This window comes from Apteryx rowi, unplaced genomic scaffold (assembly GCF_003343035.1).
Source record: "Apteryx rowi isolate R43461 unplaced genomic scaffold, aptRow1 scaffold_69, whole genome shotgun sequence".
Taxonomy (NCBI): Eukaryota; Metazoa; Chordata; class Aves; order Apterygiformes; family Apterygidae; genus Apteryx; species Apteryx rowi.
Window position 1 is genome coordinate 491,254 of NW_020450971.1, and position 23,617 is coordinate 514,870.

Here is a 23,617-nt window from a genome sequence, read left to right on the forward strand (position 1 = left end):
TTTCTGTCTGAACGTGGTGGAACAACAACAGCAAAAGACCAATGTGATTGGCAATGACTGGTTCCTTGTGTGTGTGTTCAAGGCATGAGCGGAACCTACACAGTGCATTTTAGAGAAAGGCACATTGTATTCTGGGAAACCAGAGCTTTATAGGTGGGTTTTTGCAGTCCCCTGGTTGGCTCCAAGACCCACCCTGGTCCTCCCAGGGACACCTGAAGTCAAAATTCATCTTGGAAGCAGAAATGCTAAGGACACAACCGGAAAACCTGGCCAAGCAGGGCAGATATTCACAGCCTCCAGTGAGCTGGCTGCCAGTAAACCACATGGAATCAATGGGACTTAGATGATGGCTTTGTCATCTGCTTTTCTGCCGTCCCTTGCTTGAAGGCATGTCAGGTGGGCATTTCATTTGCCCATTCTTCTGTGCCCCCACAGAGATTGGGATTGTCAACCCAAACAGCCCTGGGCATGTGATCTTGTTAATGAATGTCACAGATGCCACATCCATGGCCATGCCATGGAAGAGTCCAAGAGACTGACAGCTTGAAGTGACACTTCTCATGCATAGTGAGTCTAACAACCTGTCACAACCCTCCTTGTTCTCACCAGAGACACTGCCCTGAAAAGGGAAAAAACATCCCAAAGAGCTTGAGACATGAATGACGGTTGCTCCTGAGTGACAAATAAATAGCAGATTTGCTGGAAGAAAGCACTTTGGAATCCAAGGCCCATCTCCCTAGTGCTGCAGGGAGGCTTGTCATAAGATCAGTCTGTAATTATTATTCTTTTTTAATGAATATTTTTTTAAAACCAGAAATGATGGGGACAGGGCTTGTGGAGGGGGCATGCCCACTGGCCCTACCCTGCTGGTTGATCACAGCATGGTTTTGTTCCTATGTACAAGAAGAGGAGAGGTCCCTCGGAAAAGAAAGAGTTCCAGCTGCTCCTAGAGGAGAGATGGTGAACGAGGCAGCTCCTAATTCTGGTGCCGCTTCATGTGGAGAGCCAGATGGTCTGAGCGGGAGAAGCACCGGCCACAGGCTAAGCATTTGAAGGGTTTGGCACCTGTGTGCTTCCGGTAGTGCCGGGTCAGCTCGTCAGAGCGGGCGAAGCGCCAGTCACAGCCTTCCCATGTGCATTTGTAGGGCTTCTCTCCTGCAGGACAGAGCCACAGGTCAGTCACAGGCTGTGCAGCCACAGCGTGCAAGAGCTAGGACCTGCACAACCACACATCTGCCCAGCCAGCCTCCCAAACACATATCCCTTCATCTCAGAAGCCCTTCTGAGAGCTGGGAGATCTCTTATGAGATGGACATCCATCTGTGGGCTGGTTGCTTGGTAAAAAGCACTCAGGTCACTGAGGGCTAAGAAATGCCTGCTTTCTGTTTGGAGGTCTCCTCCAGCACCACCTGTCCTAGGGCTGCCCAGCTGCCAAATAAAGTACTTGACCATGCTGATGCTTTACACTGCCAGGGTTCATTTTCTCATTAGGGTTAGCTGAAAGGCTGTACACAGTCAGTTGCCACTGAGGGGGAATAAATTGCTAAGCAGTTGTGGCAACCTGGTCTTGTTCATCTACTCCTTCCCCCTTGCTTTCTAGGCTTGATATCTACTAACTGCCTCTTTTCAGACTACATCCTTCTTAGTGGGCTACCAGTTCTGAAGGCTGACATGCTCACTCCTGCCAGTTTCCCCAGTGCTGTTCAAGTTCCTGCTGGATTTTGGAGCGTTTCTGGGTAGAAACTTTTCTGAGTTTTTTTTTTTTTTTTAATTAAAAAGCCAAAAATTTCTATGGAAAATTTTGCTACTAATTTGGGGAGGGGTCATCACAAGAAAGAAGGGGGTTATGCCATTTAAATTTTTCTCAGAACCTTGCATTTTTGAACCCACCATCTAATTCGCTCTGCCTCAAAGTTCAGCCCTGCAATAGCTTGGTGTACACAAAATCTGGTGTTTTCTTCAGAGTGTTTGGGTGACGTAGTACTTCCACCCTCTCCTCCCCACTTCCCCCCCCCCCCNCCCCCCCCCGCCCTATACACACCTATCCCCAAACTGAAATCAATTACATTGTGCAACTTCTCAGCCAGCTGGTAACTGGGCTGGAAAAGACTGTGCCTGCTTCCAGCTGCCTGCATGCCCATGCTGTAGAGCTGAACCCTGGCTGCAGCCCTCTCTGTGCATGGGTGTGGTACTCTCAAATATTAGCCCTCGCTCTTAACAGCCTGAACAAGCAGGCAGAGTTCAGGGAATGTGCTGACTTTCCCGACCTCAAATATTTACCATTTCATTGGCCAATTGCTGAGCGCACCATCACAGCATGAGTGCACGTACACATGCACCATACATGCACAGGCATGTGTGTTGTGCACTGACGTGTTTCCCCAGTGAACAGCTCTTCCTCCTCCCCCTACCCGTGTGCTAGATAGGCTGCAGATTTGCACAGGAAACAGAAGTCTTACAGCCACAGCAAGATCTGCAATGTCCCGCGTGCACCCTACAAAATATTCCAGGGTTTGAGAGCACAGACACATGAACCTGGAGCACACAGGGCACTGAGACCACATCCTGCTCCCCAGAAAGCTCCTGGGCTCTGCACCGTGGGGAGAAGAGAGCTGTATTTTTATGACTCAGGTAAACACAGAACTTAAAGTCAATTTACAAGCAGCACACTGGATATTTTACAGTATGCTGGGGATCTCTGGGGTTTTGTCATCATCTGTGTTAGCACGCTAAGACAAAGGCAGGATTTGCTCTGCTCAGCCACAGACATTGTCCCAGCCAGGTCACCTGGCTGGGTCAACCTTACCAAGGCCCTTTAGTTTCAAACAATAACAGGTTGATCTCCAGGATAGAAACAAAATGCTTTCCATTGTCCCACAAGCTGGCTCCRTCTCCCAGGACAGCACGGCAGGGCAAGCTCAAACAAAGGACCCAAACTGGCATTCCTAGCCCCTGGGAGGCGGGTGAGCAGCCATCGGGTTATATATTTAATCTCACAATGGCACCCAGGAAATGAATGGTGTCTCCAGGAGATGAATACAGCCCAGCCCATAGCAACAGGCAAACCACAAGAAAAGATCTTAGAGATCATGTACTTCTCAGCCCAGCTCCCATCAGGCAAGGAATCGAGAGAAAGGGCATTATTAACCCTTCAAGTGATGGAGCTAAATCAGCATCAGGTGCACTTATTTGGCAAGAATTCATAGTTGCAGACAGGCTGCCCTGCCTTTGCAGCTCTGGTGATCTGTGTTCAGTGAGGCTGAGGCTATAAGCTGAATGTGGCCACCCTGAGCTTGCCCATGTGATAATCTATAACTGATTCATCAGAGCCATCTCTCAGTATGGCTCTTAGTGCAGGCTCACCACTGGCTTCCTTTCTGCTATTTAGGTTTCCCTTCTTTTGACCCTCCTAACTACTCAGGTCACATCCTCTTTGGCTCTCTGCCCTTTCCACTTAGAGCAGGTAAAGCGGAAAAAGACATGCTTGGATTTCCAGCCTAGTTACTATGACACTCCCAAAAATGACTGCATTTTTGGGGGGCCCAAAAATGGTCCAAGTTTGCCTGATGCAACCTTATATTGCAGCTTGTAAGAATGGTGAATGTCTCATATAGATCATATGTCTCTAAGCACAGAACTAACACCAGTGGTCTGAATGGAAGGGAAAAGGAGATCTTTAGTTTTAGAGAATGCCAACATAGCCCTGAAGACAATGCCACTGTGACAAATGCTTATCACCACCCAGCTTTAGGAGCTGCAACAATGTCCTTCCTGTTCCTTTCTTCCGGCCCTTCCATGTTGTTCTCTAGCCTGCTCCTGCCCAGGGCCCTGCCAAAAAATATTGTACCTCATGCACAAAGAAAATTTCTTCACTGGCTTGTTCRGAGAACTGATAAGATGAAAACAGAACAGAGCCAAGTGTGAGAACTGATTCCCAGCCTCAGGACGGGTTTTGTTCGTTGTTAATAAAAAAGAAAAGTGAACTCTGGGCCAGCTTAATTGCTTTCAGTAAAGATCAGCCCTTCTATAAAAGAGATTTATGAGGGCACCGATGGTTCCTGGACTAGCTGGGGATCTGATAAAGCTTCAGGTATAATAAATGTCTTAATGAGAAGACCTGAGCTTGAATGCGCAAGTGCCACTGAACTAGGTTTGTTCAGGGCAAGCTGGTTACGGTGGGTATTCCTTTGTGTTAGTGACCATATTTACGCCAGTAAGGGATGCAGTTCTCTCCTCGCTGCCAGCCCACCGCACCTTTGCCCTGGGAATCAGGGCACAGCCATTCCGTACAYCTATTCTGCAGCTAACGCGCCGCTTGCACTGACCGAGCATACAGTCACCGGATATGAGTGGTCTGTGCAGCTGCTACACAAGAGATTTCTTCCAGCCCTACTAAGAGCCCAGAAAATCAAGCCGTGTGAACGTGAGGTGTCTCTCTGGTAACTAAGGGAATGCTTGTCACAAAGCAGACAGCCCTTCTCTCTTCAGAGGTCATGTATATGCACTTTAGGTAATTTCTCTCTTGACTAAGCAGGATCTGACCTTTTTAGGATTTGGGAGAGCTGCAAGGAAGARTCCCAACATTACAGTGAGTGATTTGGGGACATTTCCTCCTGCAAATCCATTGACTTGAGACCCTCCTAGAGATCTCCAAAATCCTAGGCCACCCCTCAAGAAGGGAGGCAAGCATACACAGCAATATACAGTCGCTATAACACAGTAAAACCATGGGGGATTTTCACCATTAACATCAACTTAACCAAACTGTGCTCCTTAACCCAATAATGACCCTAGATCAATCCCCAGGTTTTTGCTAATCGGCTCAGTAATATCATTGCAGGCAGTAACGGGAACAGTATAAAAACTGTTGGGGGGGCAGAGCCTACTGATGATTTGGTACTCTTACCTGTGTGAGTCCTTTGATGTGCCTTGAGATGGGAGCTCTTGGTATAAACTTTTGTGCAACCTGTGAAAACAGAAAAGACACATCTTCCCTGTGAAAAGAGGCCTTTGCTCAAACAAATCTAGAACATTTATATTTGAGGTTACGGACGGAGCAGGCATGTAAAGGACTCTGGGTAACAGTATGCAAATAAGTCTGGCTATGCTAATTTTGTTTCAGCAGTAAATAAAGAACATGTGATCTCCAAATAAGACAGACTTTTACTACACCCTATATTTTGTCACACAATCCTGACACCCATGTGCATTGTGCTGGGAATGGAAGAGTTCATGGGACTTAAAAGAAAGTCAGACACAGGCTTCCAAAACCTCCCCTCCCCTGACCACACCATTGAGGCAGGATGAAAATACTAAATTCAGCACTGTTAGTTTTCGGCTTTATGCTGCTTTTTGTCTTTCTGGATTCCAGACGTAACTGATATCGCTATCTCAAGCCTTCAAGGAAGATGTATTTTGTAATAGTCCCAGCCCCAGTAGATGCAGCTGTAAATGTTCCAGGAAGCAGGAATACTGAGAAGTTACAGTTCAGTTTTCAAGATTCAGAATAAAGCTTGCAGAACATCAGACGAAGATGTTTATTCAAAGAAACAGAAACACCATGATTTTGACAAAAGTTTCAACAATAGACATGTCAAAATGAATCATCGCAAYTTCCTCAGCACTGTATCACCATGGCAGAGTGAACACCATGGCATGAACACCAAGATGCTTGGTGTTAGCATAGCACTGAGGAATATAGCATTAATGGCTCAGAGCAGCATAGATGGGATCTTAGGACTTTTGGTAGGAGCCAATTTATGTCCCACTGGTGGAGGCGGGCAAAACAGAGCTCACACAAGCCTATGCTGAATCTTGTCTTTCTACCTGCAGCAAGGGTCTGTTTTGTCACTGCTTCCCAGCTACAAAGGCTGAGAAAGCTATATTGAGCCAAGTTTAGATACAGCATTAAAGCCAATTAGAAAAAGATGTCCCCAGAACAGAGCATGTTCTCACTCAGTTGAATGGGAACTCTCTCCCTGTCATCTGGTAACTCCTGGCTGGATCAGCAGGGATTTATGAGACTCACCCTCTCCTCTGAGTGACTGTGCTCCCATCCATGAAAATAAAAATGACCGATCAACACTTCCCCAGGCAARTTCTGGAAGCTCCCTTTTTTAAGACAAGCTATTCCAGGCCCCCTGAGGCCCACAGCCTCAAACGTCAACCAGGAGGGCAAGTAGACAGCTTATGGAGCAAAAATCCCACTTGGACATAACTCTGTTCTTCCTCCCAGACTGACTATCCCTTTTCAGTTCACAGCATCAGAGAAAAGCTAAGGCTAACAATTGGTAAAATGCTGAAAACTCATGGAGGGAAATGGTCTTTTTTACAATGGCACACAACTAGTCTGTTGAATTCCCTGGCACAAGATTTTGCTGGCAACAGGTGCTGAAGAAGATTAAAGCGTACCTCTGCATTTCAACTCATATCTGTTTGCACTCTTCTCCTAATGGACAACACAGCTGAAACAGGTTCAGCTCTAAGCAGAAGCAAAGCAGGCTTGTGTCTAAGGTAATCGACAGGAAGAGAAAGCAAAATGATCCTTCTTCACCTATGGCAGAACCCTGTTTGGCTACTCTTGCTGAAGGAGAGATCAAGGTGTGGGGATCACCCCTTTCTTCTCCCCTCGTCTTCCCAGAGAGGCCAGCCTGGCTTGCAGTCTCTCCTTAGAGCTCCCTGGTCCAGCCCTATACTTTCCCCTCCCTGTGGTAGGAGCAGTTAGGCCCACTTGACCTGATGGTCACGCAATTCAATTTTACTTCTAAGGCTCTGAAGCCTCAGAGGTCTTTCACACCAGAGAGCTCAGGAGATGCATGAGGTGAAAGATTGCCTCCCTGCTGGGCATGGAACAGAAGCTATCTGAGCAACCCAGAGCAGTTTCCGAACAGGCTATTCAGATCCAGAGGGAGCAGCACAGAGAAGCCAGAGCAGAACATGGCTGAGCTGCATTTCCCAAGGAACATGCAGAGAAATGCTGGGGCCACCACTTGGAAAACTGAATCAGGATTTTGGAAACAGGTCTCCCCTGTTCATCCAGTTACTGGTGTGAATTCAACATGACTCCTGTCACTTCCTCACTCAGACCACCTCAATAAGAACTCCTTTCCCTGTCATCAGTGCTGACTGGTTTAACCTCTATTTGAACCTCAGAGTAAAGGATTGTAGAAGCCCTCCAATGTCTCTGCACGTACACATTACCTGGAGCCACCCAGTGTTTATTCAGTGCAGGTTTTTTGCACCACAGATGTGGTCTTGACTTGCTATGCAGGCCAAAATCCTACTGAAARCAGGCAAGCTTCTCCCTGGTAATGCATCCTGCAGGATGTGACTCTTGTTCTGACAAAAGCAGAGGAACTGCCAGTCTGTCTCAGAGCAGTGGTCCATTTATACCAGTATTCTGTTTCCCACAGTGACCAGCACAAGGTAAAAAATGCAGGACAAGCTGTTAACCACAAAAACATGGGTGCAGCTTCTGGCTCAAAAAGTCCCTAATCTGAAGGCTGCCAAAGCCTGGGAGTGTGTAAGCAGGGAAAGATCTCTCTAAATACACCCTATTCTTATATACTTCCTTGGTCATTGCTGGAGACAGGATCTGGGCTAGACAKGCCTCTGGGTTGACCTTTTATAGCCATTCTTGTGCCATGAAAGGATCAAATAAATCTCGCAGGAGGCGGTTAGGAAATGAACTCCCCACTTCACACAGTCCCCATGGGAAAGTTTTTTGCTAATCCCCAACAGTTTGATGGCTGGGGGTTTGGCCCAGGAAGCAGGACATCTGTGTCCCTTTACAAGTGCTTGGTAATTTTCAAGTTTTCGCTCTGGTGTCACTGGAGTTTCTCATGAGGGACATAGCTCTCTCGTGTGGCATGAATGAGAGTTTTCAGCAGTGGGTCCATAAGCTCCCTGTGCACAGTGCAGGAAATCCTGCAATATCTCCTCCCACAAGGTGCCAAGGCATTATTACAGGTCTTTGGATGGATCTTTCCCTGCACATGCTCCTGTAATCAGGAGACACAAAGGGAACATCTTCACCAGTCTTGTAGGCATGACACAGCTCTGGACTGAACATTATCCTGAATGCCTTCCCCACACCATCCTGATTCAATACATGAAGTTGCTGAATTATGACTCAGAGATAGTCAGCTCACTAGTCTCTTTGGAATAGGAGAGTTCAGGCTCCACAAAGAGATTGGAAAGGCTGCTTATGGAAATTTCTAGATGCTTTGCCACTCCTAATGGGACAGTGGGAAAGGAAATGTCAGTCAGAAAGCCAGCATGGTTTCACCGGTGGAGYGCACAGAGGGACCATACAGCTGTACAGGCATAGGCAAGGTATGAGCAAAACAGGCAGCTGTCTAGGGCAGCAGATTTTCAGGAGCATTCCTTTGCTTTGTTGGAGCTCTCTGCCTCTCAGTCAGGCTTGCTGCTGCCACGGTGGGAAGGGAAAAGAGAAGGGGGGGGGGAAGGGCTTCAGTCAGCATAGACAGGATCAGCCTCTTTTTTTACTCCCTTGGGGCAGAAGGAACCCCACTTCCCTGGGAYTCTCCACACAGCTCCATACCTCCCTTCGTCATGCAGATAGATAGACAAAGTCAATTCTGCTTAAACTCATGGGAGGCCCAAGACAGCCCCCAGTCTCAGTGTGTCAAGAAGGGACCCCAAAACCAAGCCAATACAGCAGCCATGACCATACCTGGGTAATCGCAGTGATGGATCCTCCTTTTCTCCAGCTCAGGGTTGTTGCGTCTGTTGTATTTGGGGGGCTGCATGATAATGTGCCCTTGGGAGAGGGTCCCAAGGCCATTGGGGATTGGGGGGACCTGGGATGACTGGACCAGCTTCAGTCCAAAAGTGGCTTCATAGGACGGTGGGGGAGAGATGGTGTTGATGAGCTCTGGTTGATTTTCTGGGCTGCCAGGCTGTGAGTTGGGGGGCGAGGGGGGCAGGCTCACTCCTGGAACAGGGTAAAACTGCCCTGTGATGTTGAAGTTTCCCTGTCCTTGGGACACATGCGGGTACTGCTTAACTGGCCCTCCTGGCTGAACAGGTCTGTGGAGCACACTGGACATGGCGTTACCTGTGGACATGGTGACACCGCTGAGAGAGTTGATGGCTGTGGTGCTGTTGGAGGAGGGTGTCATAGTGGTAATGTCAGCGCTTCCATTGCCAAGAGGCATCTGATAAAGCTGGGCTTGCTGTGGACTGGTAGATAAGGGGATGTCAGAGGGCATCTCCTGCTTGATGAAGATGTTGTTCACCGCCACTGACTGGGGCATGCTGAAGACGCTGGTGAAATCAGGCAGGGTCTGTGTGGAACCAGAGGTGGAAGAGCAGGGCTGGGCAAAGCTCGTGCCAGGCTCTGTTTTGATCTGGGGGAATGGCGTCATGGGTTTGGGTGGCCGGTAAAGTCCAGTGCGCAGGTGTGTTGTGTCTGGCAGAATCACATTGATGTTCACACTGTACGGTGTAGAAGTTGGCTTCTCTGTTGAGAAGAACTCATCCACCACTGAGGCACTCTCCCGGCGGTATTTCTTGTCTGGTATCATTGGAAGGGGTGGCACCTGGTTTGAAAGATACTTATCCATTTCAGACCGTGCCTATGGAGACAAATACAGAAGAGAGAATTTGTGAGAAGTGAGACTTACACACTAGCGGTGGGAGTTCAACAAGTACTTAAACTAGAAGGACACTGAGAGAGCAGCAAGGATGGCCCAGGAGTCACAGGTGGGACAGACCTGGATTCTGCCTCTGACTCAGCCACAGACTGCCCTGGGGTKAATCACTCAATCTGTCCTCTGGCCCACTTCCCTCCTACCTGTCTGCATTGGTACCAAAGGGTGAGCTAGTCAAGASGATACAATCATGAGAAAGATACAGCCTGATAAAGAGCCAAGCTTTTGGTACAATATTTCAGTCATACAAATGAGAATTTAATACTAGAAATGAGATGAAATCAGAAACCTTGCTCCAGTCACCCTCATGCTTTGGACGTGTTTGGAGCTGGGTCTGCAACCCACCTTAGAAATGCTAACTCTGGTCTTCTTTTAACTCAGCAGCCTGAGGAGTATTACATTTTATTCTAAGACTAAGGTGGGCAACATCTTTAATTAATTGAGAATAACCTGGACTACAGCCATAGCAACTTAAGTGATTTGGGCAGTAATTGAATGAACTGTGAGCCTAAAATGGAGACTGCTAGGCATATTATTACTGTCATGTCTGAGTAAAGTGACCCAGCTCTYACCTAATCTTTTGTTTAGTTCTAGTTTTGTAGGGTTCTTTTTACAAGTCTGGATTCTCCAAGCTAACAAGACCTCTAGCTGAGACTATTGCCACTTGTCAGATATCTTTCTCTYCTGATTCATGTCTGATGTGGCATCCCGCTGGATCCAGGCCCAATAACTCGGCAGTCTGATGGAGCAATCCGCTAGGAAATTCATCCCCTGGCATTTGATGACTCAAGTTCTGCTCTTTGTGGTTAGAGATACCACTGCTAATACTCCTCTATAAAGCTACAGCCTTTAATTATGTGGTTATCCATGTGTCAAGCTCATTGGAAAGCCCTCGTAGACCCATTCATATGTAGAGGAGCTGGCAAAACCACCTGGTTTCCCTGGCAGAGCCTGCAGCGCACTTCAGGAGAGCAAGCTGATCTCACCCCACTCCCAGCACACTTGAGCTGAAGGTTTTGCAGCTCTGAACTATGCTACTGGAGTGCAATGGGCCAAAGTCATCCCTGTTGCAACTTCATTGCTCTTCACAAAGCTGGACTGGACCCAAGTTACTTTCCTCACCCTTTCCAATGAAACACATCACATGTGCTTCCAGCTAATTCAGAGAGCTTTTGCACCTCTACAAGCCACACTGGCAATGCCTRGGTAAGCTGGCTTCCACCCAGTCACAGGTACATGCCAAATACTACCTCTTCTATGGGGGTAGTGTGCAAGATGCACCAAGCTCAGAGCAGCTGGGCTTGGAAGTGCTATACTGCAGCAGGGCTGTACACATTGCATTGTAACTGAGCACACCGCACTGGGACTGTACTTTTGAGACRGTACTCACTGCATTGTGTGCATGTACACACTGTGCTGTGAATCCTATACTGCATTGGGGTCAACAGATATGCTGAAGCTCCAAACCCTACACTATTCACACTGCCCCACCATCTCCAGTACCTCCATCCTAACCAGAAGGTTCATGCATCCCCATCTGGTGCACTCTGCATGCCATCCACRTTCAGGGAGCCCCAAAAGCTCCCTGCTCTCATGAAAGAAAGCTGTAGCAGAGGAGCATGGCTAATGTGCTKACACACACGGCTTCTGTCACATCCTAACCTAACTGCCTCTGCTCAAAGCAGTGCTGCCTCCAGCAACACCTACCCAGTGCTGCAGTGAGGAAACCCTGGATCAGACATCCCAAGCATACCCTAGAGCTAGTGTTRGGGGTAGAGTAGCACATACTCTCAACACAGGTCTCAGGACCTGGTCCAGAAACATTTCAGGGAGTCATTTAGATTTGAACTCCTGATTTACCCTCCCCTTGCTTGCTCCACCATTTCCAACCTGGGTTCTTCCTCAAGGGACAACCATAGGGAGAACCATGCCAAAGCCTTGGAGCTGAACCCTGCAAACTCCAGCCTCTTCCTGCACTATGCACCCACACTGGCACATTATTTTTACCCTTGGGAGTCAGCTTGCTGCTAGATAGTACCTGAGGCTCTGAATGCCACACATACTTAAGCAATGAAATGGCCCACTTGCTAGGAGTGGGGGGAAGGGGGAAAGTAGTGGATACCTTTTACTTCTAGAGTTCCCTTATCTCCRGCATTTAAGTTTCTCACCTTCAGTTCCCAGGGAAGGTCTCCCCCCCACTTCCATTAGGTCCTTATACAGCAGGTGGCCAGACAGGCATATGGATGTAGAAAGGTAGAGAGGGCCCTAACTTCAGATCCCAAACTGCATTCTCAGCCAGAGACCCCCCATCTGCCTACCACCACTATCTGCCCCTGTGTACCATCAGTCCCTGTCCAGTGTCTCCCAGTCTCCTTTTCTCTCATAACCACCCCTACCTGCACAGCAACGTCTCCTTCCTGCCATTCCAGTGAAGCCTGATAAATCCACTTCTCCTGATCCTGAGCAGCCCCAGGGTCCTGGGGAAAGGGGGTGTTAAGGTGTAGCGGGTCAGGACAGCGAGCGATGGGATTTCACAGGAAAGGATACCAGCCCTGACCTTAGCTGCAGACCTACTGGCTAGTGTAGGACCAGGCCAGGAAGGTGAAGGACCCACCCTGGTGGAATGCAGATTGTCATAATGCTGTTTTATGAGTTAGAGTTACGACATGACCCCCAAGGGCCCCAGTGTGCTTTGAAGAGGGAGGAAGGGGCACTCTCTGTTTGTGGCCCAGGAATGCCTAGCAACCCTAGTCAGCTCTGGCACTGCTTGTGCTAGGTGCTGAGCAAATATTGAACACCAAGCCACTTGTCTAAGCAGCTCCCGCCCACTGCTTTACCCAAAAATCAACTCTGCAGCCCACAGCTGGCACAATAGCTGGGATGACTAAGTATGGGTGCTTTCCTGACATGCCTGGTTGGGATCCAACTCAACCATCTTGAAYGCAGGTGTCTCTGAGCTGTCACTTAGGGCTCTTTTTACAGTCTATGCTGATCCAGCAGGCACAGCTAATGCAGGCCCAAGAACAACTGACCTTGTCTTAAACGAGGTACCTACACCCTGGTGCCCARGGCAGCTAGCACAGATGGAGACACCAACAGCTGGGTGGGAGGAGTCCACGCTGGGTGGCAGTGTGGGGACTCAAGGAGTGAGTGGGGGTACCAGTATGTCCTTGTCACTCTATCTGGGTCCTCAGGGGACTGCTGGACGTCCTACACCAAGAAGGGAGGGTGAAAGGGTCCCAGAGGAATTGCCTGCAGGCTCTAGGATAGCTTTTGGAGGTGGGGCAGAAACATGCAGATGAGGAAGTAGTGAGGAAAGCTCTTCACCTCTAGAATGAGCGGCATTCGCTGTTCCATCCTCATGGGGTGAAGCTGTAGAGTAAACACAGCTGGGTTAACAGGGCGGCACACGTCAGCTCGGGGACCGCGGGCACCCCTGCCCCCAGCTCCCGCACAGGCCCTGCCGGCCCCCCACGGGGCACAGASGGACACACCTCCCCACAGCCCTCACAGGTTGCACCTGCCTCAAACAGCCCAGCCCACCCTGGGCCACCACCCCCCATCACCCCCGCCGTCGCCGTCGCCCACCTCCCTCCCACCCGCCCTCGGGGCCTGCAGCATCCCCCAGGCCTCTGGGGGCCACTGGTTGCCTGGCGACGGTTGCTAGGCAGCACCAGGCCAGAGCGCCTCCCCGCCTGGAAGCACCACGCCGCCCCCTGCAGCCCCGGAGGAGCAACAGCGCAGGGGGCGCCAGGGGGCGGGGGCGGCCCCTCCTGGGGGGGCCACGGGGTTTGTGGGCGGGGTTAGCTGTGGGCGGGGATCGCGGTGGGCGGGGCGAGGCAGCCGCCATGTCTGTCCCCGGCCTGGCACCCCAGCAGCCTGCGTGCAGGCCCGAGCCCTCATGGGCGACCACCACCAGCGGTGCCCGTCCCGCGTGGCAGGCACGTGGATGCGCTGCCCACGTGTCTCGCACGCCTGTGGGCTGGGCAGGGCTGGGCAGGGAGAGCTTCTGCCCCTTTCGAAATGGTATTTGCAGAGCCACGAAGCAAACGCCACAGTGCCAGGCTGGCATGGGCTCTGTGATGGAGATTTTTTTTTTTTCCCCTTTAAGGCCTTCACTGGCCAACTCTAGAGTACTTCTCCAAAAAGCAATTTCCAGCATTATGAAGCCCCTAAAAAGTGGTTACCTTGATGGCAGAAATCTCCCCCCTCCCTTGGTTTGGTGCCTTTTTAACTTCCTGTTGCTCAGAAATACATTCTAACCCGACAGCGTTTCAATGCTCTTGGAATCAGTTTACATTTGTTTTCCCTAGAGCCGTTGGCAGAGTTGTGCAAATCYAGCTTTGCAAAGTTTTGCATGCAGAAAGGAAAATTGGGTTTTGAAGGGCGTTTGAAGAGCACCTGGAGCTGGATGTTTGCTGGTGCGGCAGGCGCAGGGGCACCCACAGTCCTGCCTTGCCACAGGTCAGAAATGTCTCAAACACGATTTCGGGGCAACAATGACTGACAAAAACGTGTGTCTCCTGCAGGAAGYGGGGGAAAGGCCRAAGCAAATCTAGGAGATCTCTGCGTTCATGCGTGCAGGGAAAYGCGTGTGTCTTGCGGGGGTGGTTTGTACAGTTCGGGGTTGAGGTGTAGGAAAGATAGCGGTAGCAGTTCACTGTGTTTGCCRGTTCCCAAGACCTTTTCCATAGTGGGAACACCGGGAGGAGCTAACTGGGATCCCCACCAGCCCAGCCTGCCGGTATTGATACAGCCACCGCAGCCCCGACAAGTTCTGGGCCTCTCTGGTTCTGGGGCTCAAACTGTGTGAGCTGGAGACTTTCACCCCCGTGACCATGTCTGGCAGAAGCAAAGGGGACAACAGATCTGGGAAAGGAGATGGTGAACAGAAATTCGCTCCTACTGTCTCCTTTCCTGCACCCTTTTTCCCTTTCTGGTTTGATCTATGAGAAAAGCCATGAAATGCTGAAAGTGCGAGATCATGGAAAACATGGGCTGAGGCCCTGTTATCTGTGCTGAGTGCACCAAGAGATGACCCTGGCTGCCTTAGATGTGCAAGGATCRTGCCCTCATCTGCTCTGATGGTTTGGGCTTGGTTTTCCCAAACTATACCATGCAGAACTAATAAAGAAAGGGGTTGGGATCAGTCCCTGGAGCATAAGCCAAGAAAACACCAGCGCCTATGGGTAGATATGGCTGCTGTCAAGTCACTTGAAGGACTTCCTGCTTCAGTTCCCTCCCTGTTGAGCTAGGTAACATGTACTTGCGGTGGTAGGCTGGGTTGTGAAGAGCACCGGGAGTCTGAAAATAGCAGTGAGACATCATTGCTATTTATCACTGGCTTCCCAGTATTGAAGGTTAGCTGGTACATGGTGTTCAGGAGTCTGGCCTGAGGCAGTTAGCACAGGGGAAAAACCTCCATTTTCCTCCTGTCAGGAGGTAGGAACAGAGCCTGGTTTTGCAATGACATCATCTTCCTTTAGTTTACTAACATTTTTTTTTCTTTCTTTCTTTCTTTCCTCTTGAACAGCACTTGTCCTGAGGGCAGGYGGGAGGAGGGAGAGAGCAACCTGCTGGATGAGTGGGGACCTGGTTCCCAGCTTGCACAGCAAGTCTCTGTTTTTATTTCTTAATCCTTGCTGAGAGGCAGWGAGGGATCTGCCGAGGTGTTTGGAGTTCAGCTGGGAAGGACATCCTCTTGGGGAATGTAGGTAGCAGCTCAATCAGGCTGCAAAGTTTGGTAAATGCAGGGTTTCTCACAGGGAAAAAGCTGAGAAACACAGAGCTTTCTAGAGAAAGCTTTCAGGCACAGTATGAAGACTGAGAGACCTGCTGCACCCCCAAGACTGGGGCGGTGCCAAACCCCTGGCATCTTGACACCCCCTCCCCAGCACGAGCACCCAGTCCTGCATGTGCTGAGTGCGGCGATAGCCTGGGCAGACGCTTTGTTCAGCTGCATGACTGGGGCCTCGGACACAGTCCCTCTTCTCTGCCTAATACCAGCCTGGGAGAGAAGGGGTTGCTTCCTGAGACTCCTCAGGATGTGCATCTACTTCTTTGGTCTCCACAACCATTTCCCACCAGGCAGAGGTAAAGCAGACCTTCCCCAGACAAGAAAGCTCGTCCAAAGGGACAAGGCAAGCTTAAAAATGAGGACGCTTGCTCTGGGGAGAAAAAAAGAGGCAGTCTCATGCTGCATGTGCAGGACAGACCACCCCACCAGCTGTGCAACGTGAATGATGCTGCGGAGCGCAACGTGTGTCCCCTGGTGCACAGAGGTGCATGACGCAGCTCCCAGGAAGTGCCTCCTTCCCCAGGGTTTGCAGGCTCSCCTGGGCCACAGCACCCACCCACAGCCCTACCATGGGTCCACAGGCAAAACCAGGAGAGGGCATAGACAGACAGATCTGGCTTTGAAATCAGCCCTGCTTTGAGACAAGTTGGGCAAGAGCCCTCTGGAGCTCTTGCTCGTCCGTGGTGTGCTGTGCTTCCATGACCGCCTTGGACGGCCGCCTCCTCCGGAAGCTCTTCAGCCACAGTCCTTCAGACAAACAAGAAACCCCTTGTGCCATGGGCCAGAGGTGCCCGTGGTGTCTACAAGAGCAAGGACAGGAGAAGCTTTCCCACATGAACAGCCTCAGAGCTGCATTGGCCAAGCCCATCAGGCTCAGCCAGGCCACACTTTCCCACAGAAGTCGGGCAGCACCGCAAGGTGGATCCAGCCATGACTCAGCCCCTCTGAGGGTCAAGTTCTCAGTATCACACCACTGCCATACTCCTACGAACAGAGGACTTGTGGCATCCCACGGGACCCTCTACTGTGTTGCCTTCTGAGGCACATGATCCCGTGCCCCTGGCCATCCCTGGCAGGTGGGTCCCCAGGGACTCCTCAGTGATGACCTCTGCAATCCCCCTCTGGCTAGCTCATTCTTGTGCTTAGCCACCYTCCAAGGCAGAAAGATTTTGGCAGGACCTGACTTAAATCTCTGTTATCCTTCCCCCACACCTCCTGCAGCGTGCTTGAAAAATCTCCTGCGTCCCTCTCTTCTCCAGAGTGGATTCCCTCCACATTTCAGCAGAGGGCTGAGGACCTGRTCTCTTTGCACATTTCTCATGCTGACCTGGACTCTTTCTCCAAGTTCAGTGCTGAAAACAGGCCACAGTCCTCTAGCACCAAGCAATGGGGAATAATTATCTCCACAGCCCAAAACAGTATTTGTCTGGTTTCTGTGGGCTTGGCATCAGCCTGTGCCSTGTTTTAACTCCACATCCTTCTTTTCTCTGCTGCTGCCTGCTTGTTTTTAATCACTGTGTTCAGTTTCTTCTCCTCAACCGCTTGGCTTCACCCTAACCATTAGCATTTCTCCAATTAATCAACACTGTGGTAAATCCTCRTCTTGCCCTCCCAGTTCAGAGTCATTCATACATTTTATAGACTGGCCAGTTGGACCAACCAGGGCTAGAAATGGGCCAGGCTTCTCTGCCTCCCACAATGAACCATCAAAATCAACTCTCTGGATTCAGTTTTCCCACTTTTGGGCACCCATATTCTGGGAGTTGCTTCTAAATGAGAGGGTGTTCCTTGCAAGGCCTTGRTAGCCCACGGAGCCATATGGCCTTGAAAGAATGGGTGCCAATTGGGCCAAGGACACTGAGAACCACCAGCCATCCCTGGAGAACCACTGGTCTCCCATGTGCAGCCTGGGCCTGCTTATGAGGAGATATTTTAACATGAAATTTTCAGGTCAGAGCCATAAGGGCTTTGGGGATAAGAGCTGCGCCCACTCATGCCCATTGGCTGGAAGAGGACAAAATAGCTTCAGAAACACCTGTATGCTTCTGCCAAACTCTTTCACAGGTAACACTTGAGCCTCCAAGTGGTGGTCCAGCCTCATATAGGTGAGAAAGGAGGGGAGGGCTGAAGCAGCCCCATTTTGGGAACTGAAGAGGAAGGAGCCAACACCACCCCACCCCCCTCCCAGAAGATGAACAAAACCTTTTTCTGTCTCAGCCCTTATCTGCCAGACGGCTGCTTTCAAGGCCTGCCCTATTAAACAGCACCAATACACAAGGAAGCAATTCCAGGTTAAGCTGGCCCTAGCCAGGAAGAAACGCCACAGATGCATGTTCTTTGCAGACTCCTCGCCCATCCCCAGGAGCGGGTTCTCACAGCAGGACTCCAGCTCTGGCAGAGGGACAGCTCAGGAAAGGGTAGCTGAGGACACTGTGGTGGGCTCTGCTATGTGCTGGATGGCTCACATGAGAAGGGAATGACCGGGAGCACTCAGTCCATCGTTTTCTCCCTGCCTGCTAACCACAGGCAGGGAATTAACCATTTTCTTGCCTTTCTAGGAAGGACTAGTTACCAGGGCATTGATCAATACATGGAGAGTCTCAGATCGCCATTTCTTGGGAGGACACAGTAAAACTGATGCTTGAGCTAACCATGTCATTTTGCTAGTGATTAACCAAGAACATCGTTAGAACAGTGCTAGGCATTGCAAGTAGCCAAGACAGTAGGCGGGACATGTCTTTCCCATGATTAAACACTTTCTAATCTGAAGTTGATAAATAACAAACCGCCATAGAAACATCAAATGTTGTCACCACACAGGCAGCACCAGGGAACGCGGAGAGAAATCAATGTTTGCTAAACAGGGAATGAGCTTGTTAAGTTGGTAGAAGGAGGGGTTGGGGGGAAGGAGTTTCTTTGGTTCTCTACACTCGGCGGCCTCAAGCCCTGTGCTAGCCTCCATCTGGCCCCAGCCCCACTCTGCAATACTGGGAGGGCATCAAGCCTGAGTCTGAAGCCTGATACCCCCAACCCCAGCTGGGTGTCCAGCTCTGGCTCACAGTGAGCCCTGGTCATGGCAATATCTGGGGAAAACATCCAAGAAGACCCTGCTGTGCTAGTCACTGCACAAACCCAGAGAGGCAAAGAGCTTTTGGGAGAGGGGAGGGGGGTACAAGGAAGATGCCAGCTTCCCCCTTGCAGATCAGCCAGCGACATGACCCCTGTGTGAGCGGTATTTGCAACACGGAGGTTCAAGGCAAGGGAGCTCRTGGGCATGGCTACCCATGGGGAAAGGGAGGGCACCTCCTCCAGGTGCAAAGGGAGCCCTTCCTTCAGGCAAGTGACCCTCCCCAAGCACACACGTGGGGGACAATGATTGTGCCTGTTGTCCGGGCCTTGGGATTACGCAGTGCAACCTYTTTCTCATACGTGCACCTGCATGAAACTCCAGCCTCCAAGGGAATCAGCAAACAATAGGGAGGAAAATCATCAATCAAAAACCATGGCAAGTACCTGGCAGTACCCCCTTAAGGGGACACATTATAAATAGACTGTATTTATATACAGATTTGGTTCAATATCAGCATTTATTGTCTCTCTAGTTAAATATTGACCTGAGTAAATATTTGTTTCTCTGATCATTCAGTTTTGATATTGACCTCAATCGACGTTATTTTCTGTTTGTTCCTCATGTCTTCTGGAACTCTCTGCAAAAAGGGATTAGCAAAGAAACCCCCAGGACTCTCCTTTCAATACACACAGGCACGCAGGGCCAAATGTTTGGCTGCTGTAAATAATCAGAGCGCCACTGCAGGCAGCAGAGCGGTGCCCTGTGCTTATGTTCAAGGGCTGCTGCCCTGCAGAAGGGCCCGGCTGGAGTCTTCTGCTTGCTCCATCACAGGCTCCCAAAGAGGTTAGGAGCAACTCCAAGAAGCCAGCACTGTCTTCAAAGCATTCAGCTCTGTCTGCATTACATGCAATGGGGCAAGATGCAGCTTCACTAACTTTTGCCACCTGGAAAGTGAGCATCTAAGCTGAACTCTCTGTGCAGGCTCTCTTTGGAGTCCATGGGAAGACTGCCAGAGGTGATTTACCCTGCCAGCTTTCCATCTTGAAACTTTCACACCTTTCCACTTGAAAGAGGACTTCCTGGAGCAGGACAAGGCTACTAAGTTAAGCCTTTTCCCCAGCTTTCTGCTGGGAGCTCATAAGTGGCTCAGGAACTGAGCCACACTGCTCACTGCTCCACTGCTCTGGAGGTTTATTCTGGAAGAAAAGAAGACTCTCTTCTRCCTTTTTGTTTGAATTACCTGAGTTAATTAGCACCTCTCAGAAATAAGYAATTTCCTTTGAGCCCAAGAAACCCATCAGGGCAGATGTGGGCAGCCAGGATGCTGGCTGGTCTCTGGCTGAGACAGTAGGCTGCAATGTTCCCAGCAGACTTGGTAACTCTGTTCGCTGTTCCTTTCCTCCTACAACTGATGAAGACTCACTAAAAGGCAGCCTACCTTGATCTTTTATCACAGAAACCATGCCACTATGGTCAGTGATCCCAAGGGAGAGAGAAACCAGGAGAAAACCCTCATCCAACTCCAAGATCAAGTGCCCAGAAGAGGAGCAGTTTTGAACAGCCAGGCTCCAAGGGGAGCTTTGAGAGAGCGAGCAGAAATGTTTCCAAAGACAGTGCCATACATGGACTGAAAAACAACTAGCACAATAAACCTTGGAGGCAGGGAGCTTGGAGGAAGCTGTGGCACTGCTGCATCATCTCTAGGCTGTACGGAATGCTGTGGCCATCCAGAGTCACTGGCTGTGGCAGAAAACATTGGCCTTCCGTGCCAAGACCAAGCAGGACACCAGAATAAACGGACTGCTCTGCAGGTGCTCAAGGCAGCTTCCCCATCTGGCCTTAGGTAGGTCTACACTCATGGGAGGAAGTCACAGGTCAATATTAGAATATCCACACCCGTTTCCCCTCTCCCAGGTCTACCAAACACAATCCTTGCACAACCTCAGCACAGAACAAACAGCTAGAGGGAGTCCAAAGGCAGGTAGGGAAAGGAGAACAGCCCTCTYTTCCAACCTATTACTCACTGCTCTGCCCTGAAAGGAGGGCAACTCTGTTAAAGTGTGTGTGTATGGGRGGGGGGGGACATGAAAACACCCACTTCATGTCTTTATATGCAATTTTCTATTTCCAAACTGCTGTTGCTCAGCAAAGGCCTGGGTCAAGCCCATCAAAGCCAACTGGAGGCTTTCCATCAGTCTAAGAGGGTACCCACTGTCAGATACAGGAGACTGAGCTGGATGGACTTTGGTATGAGCTGGTACAGCCCTTTGGATACTTTTCTGGAAAGATCAGGTGGTCTAATGTTATTTCAACTCCTGGAAGATCAGGAGCCTTGGAGCTATTTCAGCCACAGCCAAAACACCCAGGCCCTCAAGCGTTTCATCAGTTTATGCATGCATACAGTCAAAAGTTGAATTTGGATAGCCACACAGCCCCAGCTGGCATCATCAGCTAAGAGAAGGCCCACCTGCAGCTYCATTTCTCTTCCGTGGCTGCAGCCTCTGCTCCAGCCCTCCCTCTCTTTTTCTCTCCCTTCTGAACCTGAGAAGATGGAACATCTCAAATGTCACCATTCCCCAGGATTACCTGGACAAATTCATCCACCTGTTTCTAGCTATTGCATGGCCACAGGACACAGCATGTGTCCTTTAGCTCTCCAGCTCCCTTCCAGTTATGCATCCATGCTGCAGGTCTTGAATTGAGCATGGCATGGGAGAGGCTGTTAGAGCACAGAGGGAGCTTTCCCCAGACACTCCTGAATGATGGGTGGGATTCATTCCACCTCACACAAACCATCTAAAAGCTCACACACATCATCTAGCCTCCTCCGATCAGAAGAGATGATGCACATTCCCAAGGCAGGGTCTGACAAAGGCAGAATGAGTCATCTGCTGCTTGCTGGGGCTTGTGAAGTCCTCATGGCATTCAGCAAGTGATAAAACAGGCCATAAAGCCTGTTCTTCCCAGTACAAGCAGCAAAGCAGACCCAATACCCCATGCATTTCTGGGAAAAGCAGGTCAGGTTTCACGTGCAGACAGCAGATCCTACCATCAGCACGGCCCTCAGTTTCCCTGCCAAACAATTTAGCAAGCAGCGTAGGGATTGCCCAGCTAGTGCTGGAGTCTGAGCCCTCTTCAGATAATACTGAACAATTTCTTTCCCCCAGGTGCAATAACCCTCCTGATTTTTCAGTCCTTAAGGACTATTTGGCTAATGGGGCAGGGGCAGCAGGAGGTTGAGGGGAAGAGGAAGGTAAGCCAGGTAGAGCCTGATGTAAAGGAAAAAGCTGGGCACTGCATAGGCCCTTGACAAGACCGGTAGCCTTGCTGGGAGAAAGTGGCATCGCATGGCAAGCAAGAGAAAACTAAGACATGTGAAAACAGGGTTTCTGAGTGAACAGATCTTTGGGCCAACTTCTCTCTTATGGGCTTGCATAGCACCTAGCACAGTATAGGGCCAATTAAATACTGCCAGAATTACTGACATGGACCAAGGTAGGCATGGGAGCAGGTATGTCTGCTGCAGCCCCTTCTTGCATGTGCTCCTACCATCTGTGTTTCCCAGCATGTGTGCTCCTAAGAGAGTCTCTCCTTTAGCCCAGGAGGAGAAAGCCTCAAAGATCAAGATCACCACAGCCAGTGAATTTAGAGAAAAACTCAGTTTAAACCCTCTTTTCCACATATCCCCTGTATGGAAATGAATTGCCAAGTGATGTTAATTAAGGGAGACTGATTATGGCACAGGTTGATTAACAAGCAATTGACAGTTCCTGTGGAGAAGGCACTGAGCCCTGGAGAAGTTCCAGCAGGAGCATTTCAGAGACTTAGAATTGCCARCCCCTAGGAAATGTGAAGACTGTGACACTAGTTGTGTCCAAAAGGTGAGCTAAAACAGTTAACCAAGCTAAAGATTTTGAGTTCTCCCAGAAGCACGACTTAGACCACCACAGTATCAAATATGGAAGTTACTCACAACAAAACATTTTGTTCTAAAATTCCAATATTTTGAATAGTGAGTTGGAAAGGAGAAATGGCCCAATTTTTTCATTCAATGTCAGAGACTTGGGTCATTTCCACACTTTAAAGAACACCATCACACTTTCTATTCATTGCAAGAAGAATTTTCACTTGAAACTGTTCAACCAACCATGGGTTCAGCTCCATAAACTGTCCCTGAGGAGCAGCAAAATGGAAAATGATAATGCTGTACAGGCAACATTAAAATGCTGGGCTGAACTGGTTGGTGAGTAAGTATCCACAGATCTCTGCCCTCTCCTGGATGGGTTCAGATTTGTGAAACAATTGCCACAGGCATGATAGAGGTGATAATGGATGGATGTCCTCTCCTGCAAGGGATAAGTACCTGCAGTTTTGGAAGCTGAAAGATCTGACTAGATTATACTATGACCAATTACTTGCAATTCTCTTCTCTTAATTGCACCATGAATACCACAAAGAGCAAGGCTGTTAAATACATTTTAATACTTGGAAATCCTGTCTTTGGTGGAAACTTGAAGGTCCCCATCACCCTAAAAAAGTAATAATAATTTTAAAAGAACTCTCCAAGCATTTCTGAACTTAATGAAAGATTCTTTGTTTGAGTTTCAATCTGAGCTTGGAGGGAGCTGAACCTCTTTGATGTGGGAAACAGCCCATGGTTTTTTGAGTGTTTTCATACTAGCTCAAGTTCCGAGAATATCTGAATTGTAAACATTAGTTATCCAATCCCCAAACACCAACTGTACCCTGTGACTCATGTAATTCACCAATAGAGCACAAGAAAAGCAAATATTCTAATCAAGGAGCTCAGCTAACAAGACGGTCGTAAGTGTGATTATTTGCAGTGCATGGTTAGATAAAGGAACTCACTGGACCAGGGAATGAGAGTAAAATAGCATACGTAGCTGACCAAACAGGTTTGAGATGTGAAAAATCACATTTGATGATGCASCAGCCAGAAACACACTTTCCAAGACATTCGTGATTAATTTCAGATAATTGTGTTTGCTTCCCACAGATCACTCAGAAATAGCGATAAAGGGAAATCCATCACATTTATTATGGAGTGGGAGTCCC

The 23,617-nt window shown here is 49.5% G+C and overlaps 1 protein-coding gene across 1 annotated transcript; it reads right to left on the reverse strand.

The window, feature by feature from the left end:
• Positions 1-255: 255 nt before the first annotated feature.
• LOC112975787 (Krueppel-like factor 5) lies at positions 256-13,041 on the reverse strand. The gene is made up of 4 exons (XM_026086303.1): positions 13,002-13,041; positions 8,696-9,599; positions 4,907-4,966; positions 256-1,155 (listed from the first exon to the last, which is right to left on the reverse strand). The coding sequence occupies exons 1-4, from the start codon at positions 13,035-13,037 to the stop codon at positions 977-979; spliced, it is 1,179 nt and encodes a 392-aa protein (XP_025942088.1). The 5' UTR covers positions 13,038-13,041; the 3' UTR covers positions 256-976.
• Positions 13,042-23,617: the final 10,576 nt, after the last annotated feature.

Bases quoted from the DNA above. Each gene is read 5' to 3' on its own strand.
- LOC112975787 (XM_026086303.1), bottom strand. From the start codon at position 13,037: ATGAGGATGGAACAGCGAATGCCGCTCATTCTAGAG. The intron at 9,600-13,001 runs GTGAAGAGCTTT...TTGTCTCCATAG, and splicing joins GAATGCCGCTCATTCTAGAG to GCACGGTCTGAAATGGATAA. The intron at 1,156-4,906 runs GTAAGAGTACCA...TCTGTCCTGCAG, and splicing joins ACATCAAAGGACTCACACAG to GAGAGAAGCCCTACAAATGC.